This window comes from Neomonachus schauinslandi, chromosome 1 (assembly GCF_002201575.2).
Source record: "Neomonachus schauinslandi chromosome 1, ASM220157v2, whole genome shotgun sequence".
Classification (NCBI taxonomy): domain Eukaryota; kingdom Metazoa; phylum Chordata; class Mammalia; order Carnivora; family Phocidae; genus Neomonachus; species Neomonachus schauinslandi.
The window spans coordinates 7,939,532-7,957,990 of NC_058403.1; the positions used below are offsets into that span (position 1 = coordinate 7,939,532).

Sequence of the window (18,459 nt, forward strand, 5' to 3'; positions counted from 1 at the left end):
GGGATCATGACCTGAGCCGAAGGCAGACGCTTAACCATCTGAGCCACCCAGGAGCCCGAGCAGTGGCCATTCTTTTCCTTTTTGTCATTTTGGGTAGAAGTGTGTGTTCCAGAATATAAACTCTTTTTCTATACTTAGAGTTTCCTTTTCCAGAGGGACATATTAACTGAGTTTTGAGGGGGAAGGAGGTCAGAGGGAAGAAGGGGTCTCATTAACCGCATTCAGATTCAGGGCCTGCCCGTGCTCTTCCGCAATCTCCGTGTTCTCTTCCAGAAGCACTCAGAGGCTCGCTTCACAAGTGGTAGATTTTCGGAGTGTTGCTAAACCAAGGCTTCGAATACATGAACTAGTTAAGGGGTGATAGCTGCCTTTGGGCAGGGTCCCGGTGTAACGCGTAGGCGCCCGGGGCTGAGGACAGACCCGCTCCTCCCCACGCGGCAGGCGGTGGGGAGGCTCCCAGGAGGCTGGGGTCTGAGGCGGGCACAGGCTGGTGAGGAGCCCCCGGGTTCAGGTGGCGGCCCTCCTGGCCCAGCGCCTTGACTGTGCACGTCTGCTGCTTCATTCTGAAGGTAGGAGTGCCTGGCGGAAGGGTTGTTAGGACAGCGAACAGAGCTTTTTGGGAAAGGAGAGGAAATACGGCTTCGGATGTGCACCAAACATCCAAGCATCCGGTCCTGTGAACGAACCATAATTGTGCCAGTGACTCGAGCCAGCTGGCTGCTCGTCTGCCGACCCAGCACTGTGCTGGCCAGGACACGGGCAGGGTAGCCTCTGAGGGCTCGGGGCTCGTGTCTTTCGGGAGACCGTTAATAGACATGCTAATTGGAAAATGCATCCAGAAGTGCATGTTGATGGATAAGTTGCTTTTTCTTTACAGCCTATCCAGATTATCAACAGTACCATTGAAATGGTGAAGCCAGGGAAATTTCCCAGTGGCAAAACAGAAATTCCTTTTGAGTTTCCTTTGCATGTGAAGGGCAACAAAGTTCTGTACGAGACTTATCACGGCGTGTTCGTCAACATTCAGGTGAGAGTTTCCTAATCCCGTGCAGTTCATTTCCTGGCTTTTCCTTTGCAAAACGGCTCCGTCTTTCTTTCACTGACGGTTAATAGGGGACCCAAGAATTTAATACTGTAATTATGCCAGGACCGCCCATGTATATTCTAGTTTGATTTCTCATTTTGCTTTGCGGAACACATTTTAGGGGTGGCCGTTATTTTTGATAGGAACCCCGGAGGACCCCTGCTATGCCTTCTTTTAAAAAATCCCGTTGTTTCTTTTGGGCCCTGTTCCAGCCACACTGACACCGTGAGGGGTGCTGTTAGTGTTTGGTGCACATCTGTGCCCTCGCTCCTCTCTGGCACTCGCACTGATTGTCTGTTTTATACACATAAATATCTCTTTGTTAGATATCCGAAGGCTACTACTCTAACATAGGCTAGTATTCTTTACTGAACAAACCCTGTAAATGAGGGGAAGTGAATTTATGCCTTCCTGTCTACCTCCGCTGGCTCAGGACGCCTTTAGCCACTATTGTCTCCGGCACAGTTTGGAGTCATGACTCAGAGGGAGCGGGTGGGAGAGAGCCTTTCCTTTATTCAGTGGAAAGAAAGGTACTTTTGTGATACCAGCTTTGCAGGGCTCCCCTTGCCGCGTGAGACAAAACCATTTTGTCTTGCGTACGTGCAACAGGGCGGAAGGTTAGGAAGTTTCCTGATTTATTAACTTGTAGCTGATAATTTGGTCTCGGCAAGAGACCCTTCCCCTGCCTAAAACGCACCACTTTATTTATTTTTAATGATTTTATTTTTATTTATTTGACAGAGAGAGATGCAGTGAGAGAGGGAACACAAGCAGGGGGAGTGGGAGAGGGAGAAGCAGGCTTCCCGCGGAGCAGGGAGCCCGATGCAGGCCTCGATCCCAGGATCCTGGGATCTTGACCCAAGACGAAAGCAGACGCTCAACCGACTGAGCCACCCGGGCACCCCTAAAATGTACCACTTTAAAAATACAGATCCTCAAAACACTTGTGAGAGTTTCAACTCAAAGTTTGACTGCGTGCGAGTTCTACGAAGTGCCGGAAACATGGGGTGAGCAGAAGCACGGGCCGTGTGACATGCTGCACTGCAGTCATTGTCTTTCCGTCCAGAAAAACTGCGTCTAGTCCTTCATTATTGGTGCACCAGTTTCAGGCAATGCGTGCACTAGAGGCTTTGGACAGCACGCAGGAGGTGACAGGAATGACCAACTTCCTAGGTCGGGAGTACTTTGACCGCAGAAGGCAGTACATGCAAAATGCCTTCTTAGCAAGCCTGACAGTATCTCAAACGTCTCATTCAAACGTCATATTTATTCTCTCCCCAGCATCCACATCGCCTTGCTTTCCCGACACGGTAGCTCTTTAATACTGTTTATTTAATAACATAAGTGTTCATTCATGAGAAACCGAAGAGACTAACATTCAGGTTTCACTGGTCATACTTCTTGTGCCTTCCTCCTATGTTCATCGTTCTTGTTAAGAGATTAATTTGTTTCAGGGGCGCCTGGGTGGCTCAGTCGTTGGGCGTCTGCCTTCGGCTCAGGTCATAATCCCAGGGTCCTGGGATCGAGCCCATCATCGGGCTCCCTGCTCCGCGGGAAGCCTGCTTCTCCCTCTCCCACTCCCCCTGCTTGTGTTCCCTCTCTCGCTGTGTCTCTCTCTGTCAAATAAATAAATAAAATCTTTAAAAAAAAAAAGATTAATTTGTTTCAGATCAAATTGGAGGGGCGCCTGGCTGGCTCAGTCAGTCGAGCACGCCACTCTTGATCTCGGGGTTGTGAGTTCGAGCCCCACGTTGGGTGTAGAGATTACTTTAAAAATAAAGTCTTTAAAAAAAATCAAATTGGAAATCTCACTCTTTTCCAAATATTGCCAAGAAGGGCATGCAGATTTACAGTTGACCCTTGAACAACATGGGTTTGAACTGTGTGGATCCCCTTTACCTGGATCTCTTAGAGTGCAAATGTATGTTCTCTTCCTTATGGTTTTCTTTTCTCTAGCTTACTTTATTGGAAGAATACAGTATACGATACATATAACATACAAAATATCTAATGTAACTGGCCAGGCTTCTGGTCAACAATAAGCTCTCAGTAGTTATGTTTTTGGGAAGTCACAAGTTACACATGGATTTTTGACTGTGCAGGGATCGGCGCCCCTCACCCCGCATTGTTCAAGAGTCAGTTGTACATAAAAAACTGTACTTGTGTCCTGCATGGCTGTGTGTAAATTGGAAACTCTTTAAAATGCAATTGGAGGGTTAGCAGGTGGTGAATTCTTCAGTACGGTTTATGATCACCCAGACCCAACCTTTATTTTGGTCAACAGATTTTACCCCTTGAGGGTTAACTTCGAAATGCTACAACTTGAATTCTCTACCTCCCCAAATATCTCACAGATTTCTAAAAATTAAGAGATTTCTTCTCATCCTAACCTCCAGTTTAGAAGAGCTTATCACCTAGATTGAACATTTATTAGAATTTTGCCCTTTTTGTTTCATCTTTGTTGATCTTTCCTGAGTCGTTTCGAAGTTCCAGAATCATGACACTTGTTGGGCTACTTCACTGTCCATCTACAGAAAATAGGGACGCTCTCCTACAGAAACACAGCTGGTGTTTTCACACCTATCAAAATTAGCAAAAATTCTCGAATACCATCTCATTCCCAATTCATATTCAAATTTGTTGTTGCTCCTTTTGAGAAAACATACTTCTTTTTAAAAGATTTTATTTTTAAGTAATCTCTACACCCAGCGTGGGGCTCGAACTCACAACCCTGAGACCAAGAGTCACCTGCTCCACCCACTGAGCCAGCCAGGTGCCCCTTGAAAATATACTTCTCCAGAGAAACTAGGATGGTGGGTTGTTGTTTTTTTTTTTATCTGTTTTTCATTCATTGATTCATTCATTCAGTTTCTAGAGGGGTCTTTTGCTAGCCTCGTTGTTTTATAGCAGAGCAAATGGTGACGGTCTAGGGTCCCACAGGGCGTTGTCCTCCATCGCACCCTCGCTTGCCGTGCTTACCCTGAAGATTCATGGGTGCATTACTTGGGACAGAAAGTGTTGTTAAACCTGGTAACATCCTCTTTCTCAAATTATGTGGGCGCCAAGGCATTTTACATTGGTAATTTGAATTGTGTTGTAGTAGCATAATGAAAACAGTAAAAACCATGAGACAGAATAAAGGGTTTAAGGTGTAGCGAGTAGTACGTTTCCAGCTTGCAGGGTCTGGATTTCCTTGTCTCTCCTTAGACAGAGGCTTGGTGCTGTTTGGTCCTGTTCTTCCCAGGCATGTTGTGTTTGTTTCTCACCTTTGTGTACCAGAAGCTATCTGCTTTCCCCCAGTTGCCCTTTGTGCAGATACCTTTTCTTTTAAAAGTGATGTAAATCGTAGGCAAATTTTATTATGTTTGTTCTACTCTTGTGGCCACAGGAGCAAGGTTTTATACTATACCCCAACATTACAGCAGTACCAACATGTCTGCGAAATTGTAATTCAGAATTAATTTATCCAGATGCTAGTCGTTCTGTCTCAGAGTTAAGCGTATCCTTTCTAGGAGTCTGCTTCACGTCTGTTGACATGCATCCTCCTTCTTTCTGTTGGCCTTGTGTTTACTGACGGTCATAAGATCCAGTCCTGCACCTCCTCCTGGCGCCCTGCTCGGTCTGACCTTCCTGACCCCGTCTGACCGCTCCTAGCACCTGGAACCTTCTTAGCAGTTGGGCAAGATCACGATAAAGTAAAAAGATCTAGGGCTTTGCAGCAGGCAGATCTGGGCTTGAGTCACAGCATTGCATAAGAATTCAGAGCCTGGGTTTTGGCAACCAGCAGGTGTAAATTCAAATCCCACCTCTGTGACCCCGAGCAGCCTTCATGACCTCTCCTCCTAGGAGATTAATGAGGTCTTGGTGTGAAGAGCTTCGTTAGCGCAGTGCCTGGCACATAGAATGCTCCCAGTACGTATTTGCCGAATGGCTGAATAAATGAGTTATTGGTGACCATCCTTGTAATTCACTCAGATGGTACATGTGAAAGAATTAACGTCATTCGCAGAACAGAACGTCAGTGTGTTCCTCTCCTCTCCACCTTTCTCCCCACCCTCACTTAGCAGCTGTCCCAGATTACTGATTATTGCTTTCGTACTCAAAAACATTTCGTGACCAGAAGTTGATGCCTGTTCTCACTCCTTTGCAAGTTGTAGAAATCCAGCTCAAACTGACTTAACTTAAAAACAGATATCGGTATAGGCGGGCACACAGCTGCCGAGCTGGCAGCTCCAGGGAAGCCGGGTGTGGGTCCAGCTCGGCCTTCTGTGCAGACGTCGTTCTCGGGCAAGCTCTTCCCTGGCCGGGGCCAAGCTAAGCTGCTACCTGGCAGGCTCACCATCTCCTGGTTGGCACCCCCGGCAGAAAGAATCCTTCCCAACAGTCCCAGGAGCAGCCCGGCCTGGGAGGGCTGGGGGGAGGTCAGCCCCACTAAACCCCTGAGACTAAAAATGAGGAAGGGGAAGTTCCCACTGGGACAAGGATCCAAGAGACCGGGCAAGCCTGAACAAAATGTTGCCCATGCTAGACAGCGTGTGGGCTGTACAGGAGAAAGACGAAACATACAGGCTCACACACGTACATAGATGTACTGCAGGTGCACACACGTGTGTGCCCGCCTATACGGACCTGACGGCACCAGGCCTTGCTGAGCTCGTTGGGTTGGGGAGACCAGACTGAAATCTCAGAAGACAGTGTATATGTATATATGGATATATATATATATATATGAAAAGGTCCTTGCAGACAAGGGATGTTTCTTTTAAAAAAGTGTTTTAATCTCCCAGTGGCACCTTAAATGTCTAGTAACTTCTTATATAATATATATAGGTTGTTCATAATAATGTAGCTTCTTGAGTCAACCATGCATATAGTCCCAGGTACATGAATCTTTTTTTTTTTTTTTAAGATTTTATTTATTTATTTGACACAGAGAGACACACAGCGAGAGAGGGAACACAAGCAGGGGGAGTGGGAGAGGGAGAAGCAGGCTTCCCGCGGAGCAGGGAGCCCGATGCGGGGCTCGATCCCAGGACCCTGGCATCATGCCCTGAGCTGAAGGCAGATGCTTAATGACTGAGCCACCCAGGCGCCCCCGTACATGAATCATTTTTAACAGTATTTTAAAGTTTTATCTGGATGATTAAAACAACAGCTAACTTTATTCAATATGGGTTATGTGACTTTTTTAAAAAAAGATTAGCATTAAGACTATGATCACACTGTAGAATTTTGTTACCAATCAGCGTGTCCCCCCACAGACAGGGGTGTGAAGGAGCAGCCCCGGGTCAGACGCGTAGCTCAGGGGCCAGCTCTGCAGAGGGGCTGGCTCTCCCTGTTGTGGGGGGGGGTACACTGGCGGTGGCTCGTTCAGAAAACTAGCGCGGGGACGGCAGAGAGACCGAACACAGCTAGGTTAAAAGCTAATGTGATCCTATTTGCCTTACCTTGCTGCGTGGAATGCTAGATGCTATCCTGAGGCTCCTGGTCCTTCCTGTGTGCTCTTGAATCCTTACTAGAAAAGAGCCGCTGCTTTACCAAGAGCGGCTTGCTCTCGGCCAGACGCTGTGCTGAGTGACCAGCACACACTGTCTCCCTTGGCTCGTGCTGCGAGCAGATCTGAACATCCCCATTTTACAGAGCAGGAGGGCGAAGCCTGGACGAGTCGTCTCTCATCTGTCAGGCTCACACACTAAGACAGATCGCTGGAGCTGAGCTAGCTTTCGCTTCTGAGTGCATGTGTTTTCTGTTCTGCCCGCCCCCCTGCTCTCTCCCTGTGCTACGGCTAAGACCCTTGCCTCTGTTCGAGTGGGCCCAACTGTGGGATGGCTGTGGGACTAGGCTGAGGAATCACCTTAAAGTGTTCTTGGTTTTGGTCTTTTTACAGAAATGCCTTCATTTTGAGCATTGGCTCCCCCTATTATGTATATTAATTTCAAATAACACTGTAATTGGACCGCGTTTCCCTCAAGGACGTTGACTTCCTTGTCTCTTTGAATATAATTCCATGATGCAAGCAAATCACGCTAATGTGCCATCTTCTCTGACTCCTCCCTGCAGTATACCCTGCGCTGTGACATGAGGCGGTCTCTGTTGGCCAAGGACTTGACAAAGACCTGCGAATTCATCGTTCACTCTGCTGTAAGCTGTATTGGGAGGCTCTGTGTTTAATCATAGGAATCTCCTGTAGGGTCTGGTATTTTACCCTATTTCTAAGCTAGTACGTTAACCTGGTGCTGTCATTCCTGCTGGGGAAAGAGACTTCCGGGTGGGAGATGAGGGACCTGTTGCTCCCGGCTGGGTCAGAGCATCGGCATTGGTATGTGCCTCGTCTTGCTGGGCCCAGAATCCCACAGGGCGATGCCGTGGCCCAGACGCCACTGCACCTGAGGGGCTCGGGCCTCAGCCGAGGAGCCCCAGGCTGGGAGCCCACCTCTGCTAGAGCAGTCAGTGAGCAAGTCCGCTTCAGAGAGACACATCCTTGCTCAAGGTCACGGTGGCAGACACAACCCAGAGCAATGGCCTGGCCCAGACAAAGAAGGGTTAGGCCTTACAGTCTTGGTCTGCCCAGCAAGGACACGCAGGGGCACCCAGGGCCAGGGTGGGTTGCCTCTCCCAACACCTTCTGCTCATATTTTGCAGTGACAGAATGTTCTTAAAAATTTCCTTTCACATGTCAGCTTAAGGAACTGGGTCCCCCTCCCCATGGCTGTAGGCAACTCTGTGTGAATTCAAGGCAAGTCCCCTGCAGCCCATCTGCTCTACTCCTTGGTCATCGTGCAGAACTAAGCAGTGACGGGCAGTGCCTGCTCTAGGTGTGACACGTGGTGACAGATGTCCACTGCACTGGAGTCCCCTGTTTTATCTCCCCAGGCTCTCCAGGTCTGGTATCGGAGCAGCTGCTGGGCCTTGTCCTCCCCTCCCTGGGCTGTGTGTGCACACCTCTGGTTCGGGGCTGGTCCTGCCCCCCTTTCTAGGGGCCGATGGCAGCCTAGCTCCCTCCTTGAAGAGCCACCTAGCCTCAGAATGTGGTCCATCTGCCTTTGATTTAATTCTGAGCAGTTTGGGGACAGAAGAGAGCCAAACTGGGGTTCCTGGAGGCGCCCAGGTGAACGGAGCCTAGACGTATGTATGGATCCCATGGGGCTGCAGGCCGTGTCAAGGTGCCACCCAGACTGGACAGACACAAGGGCCACTAGCTTTCCTTCGCTCATGTACCTGGTGCGGCCTACAGCTTCGTTATCATTGAGCGGGACTCAGCGTCCTGGGGGCCCCATACAGGTCCCACAGTCTTTGCCACAGGCCTTATTAGTAAGTGGGAGCTTCTCCAGAGCTCCGTGGTGAGGCAGTTGGTGTTTGTGGAACATTTGCAGTTGCGTTTCTTTTACACTGTTATGAAATGTCCACAGGTGTCTTTGAGTAATGGCTCAATAAAACAGAAGACTTAGGTCGCCTGTGTATAAGATTGGCAAAATCACTGATGTCCTTTATTTGCATCACTTTTGACTTTTTGGGACTCCAACATTTATAGTTTTCCTCTTACTAGTAATAATTACTGCGTTTGTTTCTTTTAGTGATGAACATATAAAATATTAAAAATAGTTACCTTTTTTTGGAAGTGATGTGATTTAGACATTTTCCTTTTTTCTATCAAGGGTCTTCAAACTGAAGCAAAAAAAAAAATTTTTTTTTTTCATGTGGATTATTCCCTAGAAGAGACATACACCTTTCTATGTCTTCAGCAAAAAGAGCCTCCACCTTTGTGAAGGAGAATGAGCCCAAGTTCAGCTCCCTGCCCACAGCTGGGCTCCAGGCCAGGATGCCCCTTGGCCCCCGACCCAGGGCACACACCGCACCCCGGACCGCACAGCCCCCCCCCCCCCCCCCCCCCCCCCCCCCCCCGGGCCAGCTCAGAGTGCACAGCAGGGACACAGGTCTCGGGGCCTCCTCCCTGCTCCCGGCAGCTTACCAACACATAGCCTCCAAGAAGTCTGTTCTTCTTTGTGAATGATTTCATGAGAAGGACAAACCATGTGTGAGCTCTAGTTGACAAGTTAAATATTCCTTTAAATGCTGTAAGGAAGAATATGTTCCCTGAAGAGTGTGTTCTCGAACCTGTTAAGAAGAAGAATACGCTTTTGGTAAATGAGTAAACTTGGCGGATCAGCCAGCGCCCTTCCTCCACCGCGGCCCCCCCGGCCTGTGGATCCCGGCGCCTGGGTGCACCACGCCAGGCAGGCCCTGGAGACGCTCGGCTGCCCGGGGGGCTTCTGTGGCTTTGTGATGTGGGATGACCATCATTCGTAACTAGGGTAACATTTATAGTTGAGATGAGCGAGTCTTCCCAGTGGATAGCTGAGTGGCTGACAGCACGGTCGGAGCCTGGCGCCCTGTGTTTGAATCTCGGCTCTGCCACTGGAGAAAGCCACGTGAGCTCGCTGTGCCTCGCTGCCCGTGTCTGTGAAGTGGGACCCGTGCCAGGAACAGCAGCCCATAGCGTCATCGTGCTGGTTCAGTGTCAGCTCTTGTTCTAAGAGAGGGGTTTAAGATAAATCCCTTCCAAGAATGCTACCATCAGTTCTTAGGTCTAACTTTTAATTTCTGGACCCAAAGGGGCCCCGAGAGATTAAGCAAGGGGTCCCCTCATTTTACAAATGAGGAAACTGAGTCGCAAGGGGTGTTTTAAATTTGACAAAGAACACAACATGGATTTTTGGCGGAACTGTGCTTTTAGACCCCACACGACCTGCCTCTGAATACCAAGTCTTTCCCGGTTCACTGTGCTGCCCTTCGTTTCTCTAGGAGGGGAAAGGGGAGTGTGGCCTGTGGAACTCTGGGCTTCAAGCAGCTGATTTGGGTTTTGCCTCCTGTTTTAGCCTCAGAAGGGGAAGTTGACCCCGAGTCCCGTGGACTTCACCATTACACCTGAAACCCTGCAGAACGTCAAAGAGGTACGGCGCTCCTCACCCCTGCCTGCCTCACCGCTGCTTCCTGCAGACACGCTGTTGCCCAGTTCTTTATTTGGACATCAGGTCGTCGGCAAGACGAAATTTCAGATTATTGTCTCTACCCAGAATAGTCTAGATTTTCAGTTTTGATTTCTTTTTAAACTCAGTAAGTACTGAGAAGAAGAATGCTTCTGAAAAGCTGCTCAGGGAGGCTGTCTGCTTACTGTGCTTTCCCCTCCCTTCTCCCTGGTCTATACCGCGTGGGGCTCAGAGCCCCTCTTCCTGAGCCCCGGCCACCCCCGCCGCCCGTCCTGGGAGCCGCACCCCTTTACTTGGTAGTTGGCCGCCTGCTGTCTTGTCATCAAGGCCGAGGCCCATGGCGGTTCCCCCCTGCTCTCCAGACCCTGTTGATCAGCACGTCGGGGAGAGGCAGGGGTGCGGCCTGGGGGGGCCTCTCTGAAAGTCCATTTATTGGAGGGGACGAGTCCCCCGCGGGCCGGTCAGCTTGTTCTCTCATGGGGATTTGAACGTGACGGGTAGCACGCAGGGAGCGCGGGCGGTCGCGGGCGTTGCAGCCCTGTGGCCGGGACCTCACTGCCCTGCTTCTTCCCCGGCCTCGGCTGTTAGCGCCCCATTAGCGCTCGTGCTCTTAAGTGGGTTTGTGTTTCTTCCTTCCACGAATCTCAATAACACAAAACTCGGTGACAGAACTGGAGTGAGGAAGAGGAGCAGATCAAGTGTGTCTTGTAAAGAGCTCCCGACTGGACCTTGTTCAGTTTGTTTTGTTCCTTGTATCGTGTCTCTGTGTTACTTTATTGTTTTTCTTTTTCTTTCTTCTTGTCCTTACTCTAATTGATTAAGGTCATAAGGGTTTTTTTCTGTTATCCTATTGTTGCTTGCTCCTTTTTCCTCTCACATCCTTTTTCTGTTTCCTAATAGTCACCCCCAAATGTTCAAACATAAAGACACTCATGAGTTTAAGTAACAACACCGAGAACAAGAACCTTCTGCCAGAAGGTTTGTAACATTTTTGCATTTTCCTTCCTCCATACCCCTCTCGTTTGTTGAAATGGTCTGAAGTCTAAGTTCCAGTTTATCTGTTTTATTTTTCCCAGTATCAAGCCTCTGTTGGCTTAGAAACTATTTCTAATAGTTGCCCAACGTATCACAGTCATGATTTGGCTGTCACTGAATTACTGGAAGTTTCACCGTGGTCATTGCTCACCTCTGCTTCCTCTCACCTTCTTTTCTTTCTTCAGTTTATTTTTTGTGCTGCTGGAGTACATCCTAGAGTCATTCTTTCTGAACAGGTGAGGAGTGAACTTACATCCTTGAGTGTCTAACAGACCCCTGACTTTGCTCTCGCACTGAACCCTAGTTTGTCTAGGTAGATGGAAGCTTCTGGCTTCAATTTTATTTGCCCTTAGAACTTGGGAGAGGAGCTCCCTGGTTTTCTGGTACCTCATGATACTGATGATCTGGTCCCCAAATTTGTGTGAGCTCATCTGTTTCTCCTCCCTCTCCCTCCCCCCCCCGGTCCAGAAAATTCCAGCATCTCCCTATCCTTAGCATTCTGGAATGTCAAAGCCCTTGGGTGTTTAATTAGTCAGTGCGCCTGCCATCTTTCCTTCAGCTCAGTGAACTTCTCTCAGGGTTTCTTAGATGTGTCACCGGAGAATCTTGGTGCGGTCTTTCAGCTCACTCGTTTGCTCTTTGGTTGGTATGCTGCCCAACTGTCGACATGTTCACTTTAGCAATAGCATGATTCATCTCCAAGCACAGTTTCTTCTTCAAGATAGCCCTTCTTTTACTGCAGATGCACAGCCCTTCATCTCTGTTTCCTAGGGCTGGTTATTCTGTTTGTGGAGCGTGTACCTCTTTCTTGCTCTGATTTCCTCAACTGTTCATTGATTCTTGGTTGTCAGCTTATATTTATAGATGAGGATCAAATAGGTATGGCCTTGTTAACTAGACTCTCTGTCCTTAGCCCAAATGATAGTCTGTCCTTCTGGTTGTAAACGCACACTCTGACAGAGGAGCTTTGCTACTGGGGAAGAGGCCTTCGACCCCGTGCGCTTTCTTTCAGGGTCTGCGGGTAGCTCGTCTTCTGGGGTAAGGGCCTCGTTGTCCTGCATTGTGGCTGTAAATGGCTGTAAACACTTGCCCTGCCTCGCCCAGCCTGCTTTGGGAGTGTCCTGGGGGGTGGGGGAAGTCCCCTTGAGGGAAGTGTGGTGACAGCTGGGGCACCTGCTGACCCCAGAGGCCACTCACAGCCCCCCGACTGCCCCTTCCCCGGGTGGGCGCTGCCTCTGATCTCAGAGCTGCCCCGGGCCCTGCTGGGGATGCTCATGTGTCCCCGACCTCAGGACGTGGTCCCCTGAGCTCCTGGGAGCCTCCCTGTGCACCTTCATGCACAGAAGCACTTCGCTGGGGTTGTCTCCGTGCGACGTCCTGCATAGGCTTTCTCCGTGTAGTTTACTTTTATTTGTATATGTTAACATCACACCCCTGGGAGGAAAGGGTAAAATGAAGGCTCAGTCAGGATCTTAGGCCGGATGTGGAGAGCTTTTCTTTTTCATCAGTTGCCTAAAAGAATTTTAATGTAGATTGCTACTGCTTTTTATTTTTCTAAACAAATAGCTTCTTTAGTTTTAGTTGTTGTTAAAACTTTGTCTTGAATCAAGGCTTTTCTCGAGCTCTCTGCCTCTGGGCCACGAGGTACCGAGCTCCCTGCTGTCCAGTTCCAGCGCCCGCGACGGGTGAACACCAGCCACGGGGACTACTGGCCCTCAAGGTGTGGCCGGTCGGAGCCGAGCTGGGCCATAGATGTGAGGTGCTGACTGGATTTCAGAGAGGAAGAGAATATAAATGTAATTTTTTAATATTGATTACATGTGGAAGTGATATTTAGGATATATTGGTTGATTTTAGCTGTTTCCTTTTACTTTTTAAAATATAGCTACTAGAAAATTTTAAATTACTTCCGTGGCTCACATTATGGCTGCATTTTGTTTCTGAGACAGTGGTGTTCTAAACTCCAACTTAGCTTTAGCACCTGGGACCAGCGGGGCGACGTGTTCTAGGACAGTTGCTTCCCACAAGAACATCATCGTCTACCCATGACTGGGTTCCTAGGTCTACAGAGGAAAAGTCCAGAAGGTCTTAGTCAAGCGTTGATGAAAATTGTTCTCTTTAAATGTCCTTGAGGGGCGCCTGGGTGGCTCAGTCGTTAAGCGTCTGCCTTCGGCCCAGGTCATGATCCCAGGGTCCTGGGATCGAGCCCCGCATCAGGCTCCTTGCTCTGCGGGAAGCCTACTTCTCCCTCTCCCATTCCCCCTGCTTGTGTTCCCTCTCTCGCTGTGTCTCTCTCTATCAAATAAATAAATAAAATCTTTTAAAAAATTTAAAAATAAATAAATAAATAAATGTCCTTGAAATAAAAGAAGTGCCTTCGCTTTTCAAAATTGCATAATTGGGAGCATTTTTCAATTGATTCTCTTTTTAAAATGTTTTGGGGCTGGTGTGTGACCGATTCCCTGTAAACACTCCTGGCAACTTCCTCAGGAGTTTTCATGTAGTATCACTTGGTAAGAAGGAGCGTTCTGGGTCAGATCGAGGCAACTGGGAGGGCCCTGTGGGAGCTGGCTGTTCCAGCCAGCCGGAGTCGGCACCGGGGATCCGCAGACAGTTGTTGAATAATTCAGTCTGTTCGTGAACTTGACAGGAGATATAAGTACCATTGTCCCTTTTTCCCATTTTGGAAAACAGGGTCCCAGCGGGTTTTATAAGAATTGCCCAACTTTGTTTTCAGTTTTTATTTGTACCAAGTGACTGAGTCTGGAGTGATTTCCCTCAGCACTTTTCCATTCCCGATGTCTTGTTTTTGTTTTGTTCTAGCGAGCCTTGCTCCCCAAATTTCTCATCAGAGGGCATCTCAACTCCACCAACTGTGTCATCACACAGCCGCTGACAGGGGAGCTGGTGGTTGAGAGCTCGGAGGCCGCCATCAAGAGCATAGAGCTGCAGCTGGTCCGCGTGGAGACCTGTGGTAAGGGCCCACTGCGGCCGGCGGTTCACGCGCCGCGGTGGAAGCAAAAGTAAGAGCGCACCCCTCAATTCCAGGAAACGACTGCCTGGGAAAGTGAGATGTGGATGGGAGGGAACTCCAGGTCCTGTAGAACCAGTGGCAGAAGTGGTCACCGAGGGCCTGTCGACCAGGCTGTTCGGACGTTCCCTGTTCTCTGAGCACACGATGCTTTCTGCCTTGTGCAGGGTGTGCAGAAGGCTATGCCCGAGACGCCACAGAGATCCAGAATATTCAGATCGCTGATGGAGATGTGTGTCGGAGCCTCTCCGTCCCCATCTACATGGTGTTCCCCCGGCTGTTCACCTGCCCTACGCTGGAAACCACCAACTTCAAAGTGGGTAAGCGCACCAGCTCCCCACGCCCGTGGGCCCGCTGGATTCTCCCACGATGGTGGTCCCACGGGAGGGCCCCCGAGTGCCCCCGAGGCAGACACACTGGTCTGCTCTCGGCTGGCTCAGCGTAGAGCACTGGGTCCTCCGGTTGCTCAACAGAAGCTCCCTGAGAAGCTGCCATACCCGTCCTGAGGCAGCGCCATCCCGTTGGTGCGGGCTAGGGCAGGGACAGTGACGCCGCCAGGAGCAAGCCCGCAGGGAGCGTGCAGAGGTCAGGGAGGCTCCTCAGACAGGCCGGCATCCGAGCAGAGACTCAGGTGTGACAATCCCGTGTGAGCGCCGATCATCGCGAAGACTTCCGTTCCACCGGCTCGGGATGACGTGGTCATTTTCCATGATTGGTATTTGTAGAGCCCCTAGAGTGCTTTTATTGGCACATAACGGGGTCAGGACATGCGCTTCAGGAGCAAAGGGGCATAGACTCACTGTTTGCCGAATACTGACAAGGACAGCGACGTCTGCCGGAAGGCCGCACAGGGGCAGATCTGGCCCAAGCTAAGCTGCCGTGACTGTTCTCAAAAAAGATGTGCATGATTATTATGGAACAGGTAGTCTACGCCCACAGTACAGAGAGCGAGGCGCCGGGGGCTAGAGCACAGGGTGATGCCCTCGGCTGCCCAGGCGCCCCCAGACCAGCCTGCCTCGCCCTCCCAAAGGCGCTCGCACGGCGACCAGCACGGTGTTCTCAAGGCGGTATTTTACTTCAGAGTCCTTTGATTTCAAGTTAGAAGGGGGAGCTTATCTGTCGATTTCTCCCTTAGTTTTTCTATATAAACTTCAAGAGGACTAACCTTTTTTTTTTCTGCTACGCTCTACCTTAAGCACCTAGATTTCTGCCTGCTGTTTCTGTCAGATTTAGAAAGTGTCCACATAACGGTGCATGCAGTGCCTGTGATTCTTCCATAGAAATCACGCTCTCAGTCCATCAGCCGGGATGTCAGTAATGCTCCTCATGCCTGATCCTGAGTTTCGTCTGGTTTGAGGCTCGCCACACGGGAGTGTCCACGGCGGGGGGCGGGGGGGGCACGATCATGGAGCGCCGCGGCCTCCCGTGGGCCCAGAGCTGCCGTCCGCATGGCCAGCCGAGGTTAGGCTCTGAGTCTCAGGCGGGGAGGTGGGAGCGAGCCCCAGGTCCCAAGTTACGAGCAGAATCCGCACGTGCCGCCGTCACCTCTGCCAGTGCTGAGCACACCTTCGGTGCGCAGTCGGGCCCGAGCCCGGCCTCCAGCCTGAACCCACCCAGAGTTGAGGGTGCCCCGGGGAGTGGTTGCTCTGCCATAAGGAAAGCCAGCACCGGCTCCCTAACGTGGGCCTTGCACGCCTGCTGGGCGTCCAGCCACACCACGCTCCCTCCAGGGCAGGACAGCGAGGTGCATGGGGGAATGGTGGCAGAGAATGGGGACCAGAATCCCAGAGGGCCATTCTAGTGCCGTGACGATTAGCAAAGCGAGCGAAGTAGTGGGCTGGTGCTGCGGGCGCACGGCCTCTGTCATGGCCAATGCTTGGAGGAGGCAGCCAGCCACACGCGGGGAGATTGTCCTCAGGACTCCGGCCACCGGGGCCTGCTATGCGGTGACCCCGAAGCCCCCTCCGCAGGGCTGAGCTGCTTCGGTGCTAGGCCTTCTCCCTTTGGCACGAAGCTCCCTGCTCGCGCACCCCTTCCTCTTGTCAATGAGAGACGATTGTGTAAACAGGGGTCTCGGTAGATGAATCACTACCCAAACAACAGCAATTAAACTGCATGCTGTTTCTGGACACTGTTTCTCATTTGGGGCGGGAGACGTGTACCTGGACGGCTAGGCCCATCGGGGGTCGGCTCTTCCGTTAAGAACTGTCACAAGTGGAAAAATAAAGCAAACGAGTATGAAAGAACAGAAAGGATTTTAGAAGATTCTAGTAAAGACAGAGGACAAGGGAGGTGTGGTTGGGAAGCAGACCCCTTACTGTCCCAAGGCCGGGAGACACGTTTCCTTAGAGAAGGCACGCCAGAGGCGGTCAGAGGCCAGTGTCGCTGTCCTCGCTGGTTCTCCCGGAAGCTTGGGGTGATGTATGTGGGATGCGGACACGGACTCCCCACGGCACCCGGCGCCCCACCCCCTTTTGGAGTCTGTTCCGCCTGTGGTGCTGTTGGCGTTGGGTGTCTGCCGCTGGGGCAGGTGAACATGATGCCTGTTCTTTCTCTTCTCAGAATTTGAGGTTAACATCGTTGTGCTGCTTCACGCGGATCACCTCATCACGGAGAACTTTCCACTGAAGCTCTGCAGGATGTAGCCGGGGAGCAGGGAGCGTGGACAGCGAGAGAGGCCAAGCGGACATGCCGCAGGGTAGCCGGCGCTCGCGGGAGCTCAAGCCAGCAGCATAGGCTTATTTTCGAGATGATTCTGTATCAGAAATGAATCTGACCGCTCAGATTACATCACTGTTGTTCCTCATTTCCTCGAGGCTTCTTCCAGTGGGCACCTCTGATCAGACCTTGTCTCTAAACTTCATCAGGACTTCGTAACTGTTGTTGGCAAGATCATTTCACAGAAAGCAAAATTTCCTCGGACTCCTGGCTTAACTGGCCTTTTACGGAGCAGTGAAATGTAGCAGCAGTGGAGCTTGGCTAGGAGGGGACGTCCTGGGGACGAAGGAAACCCGCCCCACCTGGCCAGCGTGGGTGGCTAAGCCTCTGGCGGCAAAGCAGCTTCTCGGGACGGTGACAAGCTGACCGGTTGCTTATGATGTTTGTAGACACCATCCAAGGAGGGCTGCACAACGGCGTCCGCTGGAACCGTCTAGCGTTTTTTCCACTCTGTAGTTCTTTTATCCCAGTTTTCCCGATGACTTCAGAATGTTGAGCGTTCCTGGCTGTCGCAGGAGGAAACAGCGTCTGTCTGCACCTGCTGTTGTTGGGTGGGTTCTGAAGGGCAGGAGACAGGTGCCCGGGGCCGGAGCTGAAGACCCCGGGCAGACGCCCTGGACCTGGTGAACTTGGCCTGCCCCCCCGGGGTGAAGCCACTGTGGAGAGCCTGTAGCAACGCATTTCTGCCGTCTGATCCTGTTGGTCCACAATGAATGAGGCCTCAGACATAAGCTGTGTGCTTTGCACGCCACCCGGCCTTCCCCGACAGTCCCTCCACCCGGGCCGGCCTGAGCAAGGCGGCCCGGCCGATGCCCCCGTGCCCGGCTGTGCTGCCATCGTCCTGGGACCGCGTCTGACGACGTGTGAGCCTGAGGGCAAACAGACCTGACTCAGGCGCTGCTTTATCCCAGGGCTTCACCAGTGAAACCGATAACAGCTTATTCAAGGAGTCATTTCTGATTTGGCTCCCAGAGAATACATTTCTGGTTTATAAATCTCTTTTTATGCTCATATGACATTAACAATTATCTGTCTTTGATAACGTGTTCAGAGGATCAGAAAACAAAGAGGCCATACTTTCTGGGACATTTCAAAGGTAGAAATCATTTTTAATGAAAAGAAAAAAAGCTAAATGAGAATTTTGAGCAAAGGTTTGGTATGAATATTGCTATATCACTTCTTTGAGTAAACTGCTTGTATGGATATAAATAGGACAAGTGTTCTTCTTAGGGAACAGCTGTTAACTGAAGACCAGCCCGTGCCCTGGCTGCTTTCATTTTCATCTCATTCGGTCCTGAGTGGCCCAGACAGGGGCCTCAGGCTGGCCATGTCCTTCCCCTGCTTGGGCAGCACCTCCCTTCAGGGGTTAAGGAGAACAGAGATGTTTGGCTTTCTGGCCGGGGCGGGGGCGGGGGGGCGTCCACTGTTGGAGGCTCGGGGTTGTCAGATTCTCCCATTAGAGCAGGGGGACGGGAGGGGAGGGGAAGGAAGGAGTCTGAACCGCGAATCCGTAACAGTATCTTGTTTGGGAAATAAATGCCCTGTAGGCAGCCATGCATCCTGGCTGTCCCAAGTTCCCGCAGCAATGGGGCCTGGCTCCCATT

General features: G+C 50.8%; 1 protein-coding gene across 3 annotated transcripts in view; it reads left to right on the forward strand.

Moving 5' to 3' along the window:
- Positions 1-18,143, forward strand: part of VPS26C (VPS26 endosomal protein sorting factor C) — a 44,387-nt gene extending 26,244 nt beyond the window's left edge. For 2 of the 3 annotated variants that reach the window (XM_021677965.1, XM_044913412.1), the window contains 6 exons: positions 878-1,027; positions 7,145-7,225; positions 9,961-10,035; positions 13,930-14,080; positions 14,305-14,457; positions 16,700-18,143. In XM_021677965.1, the coding sequence (XP_021533640.1) occupies positions 878-1,027; positions 7,145-7,225; positions 9,961-10,035; positions 13,930-14,080; positions 14,305-14,457; positions 16,700-16,782 (693 nt within the window). In that variant the 3' untranslated portion in view covers positions 16,783-18,143. The remainder of the gene's footprint in view (positions 1-877; positions 1,028-7,144; positions 7,226-9,960; positions 10,036-13,929; positions 14,081-14,304; positions 14,458-16,699) is intronic. The other variant, XM_044913416.1, reaches the window with a different exon arrangement.
- Positions 18,144-18,459: the final 316 nt, after the last annotated feature.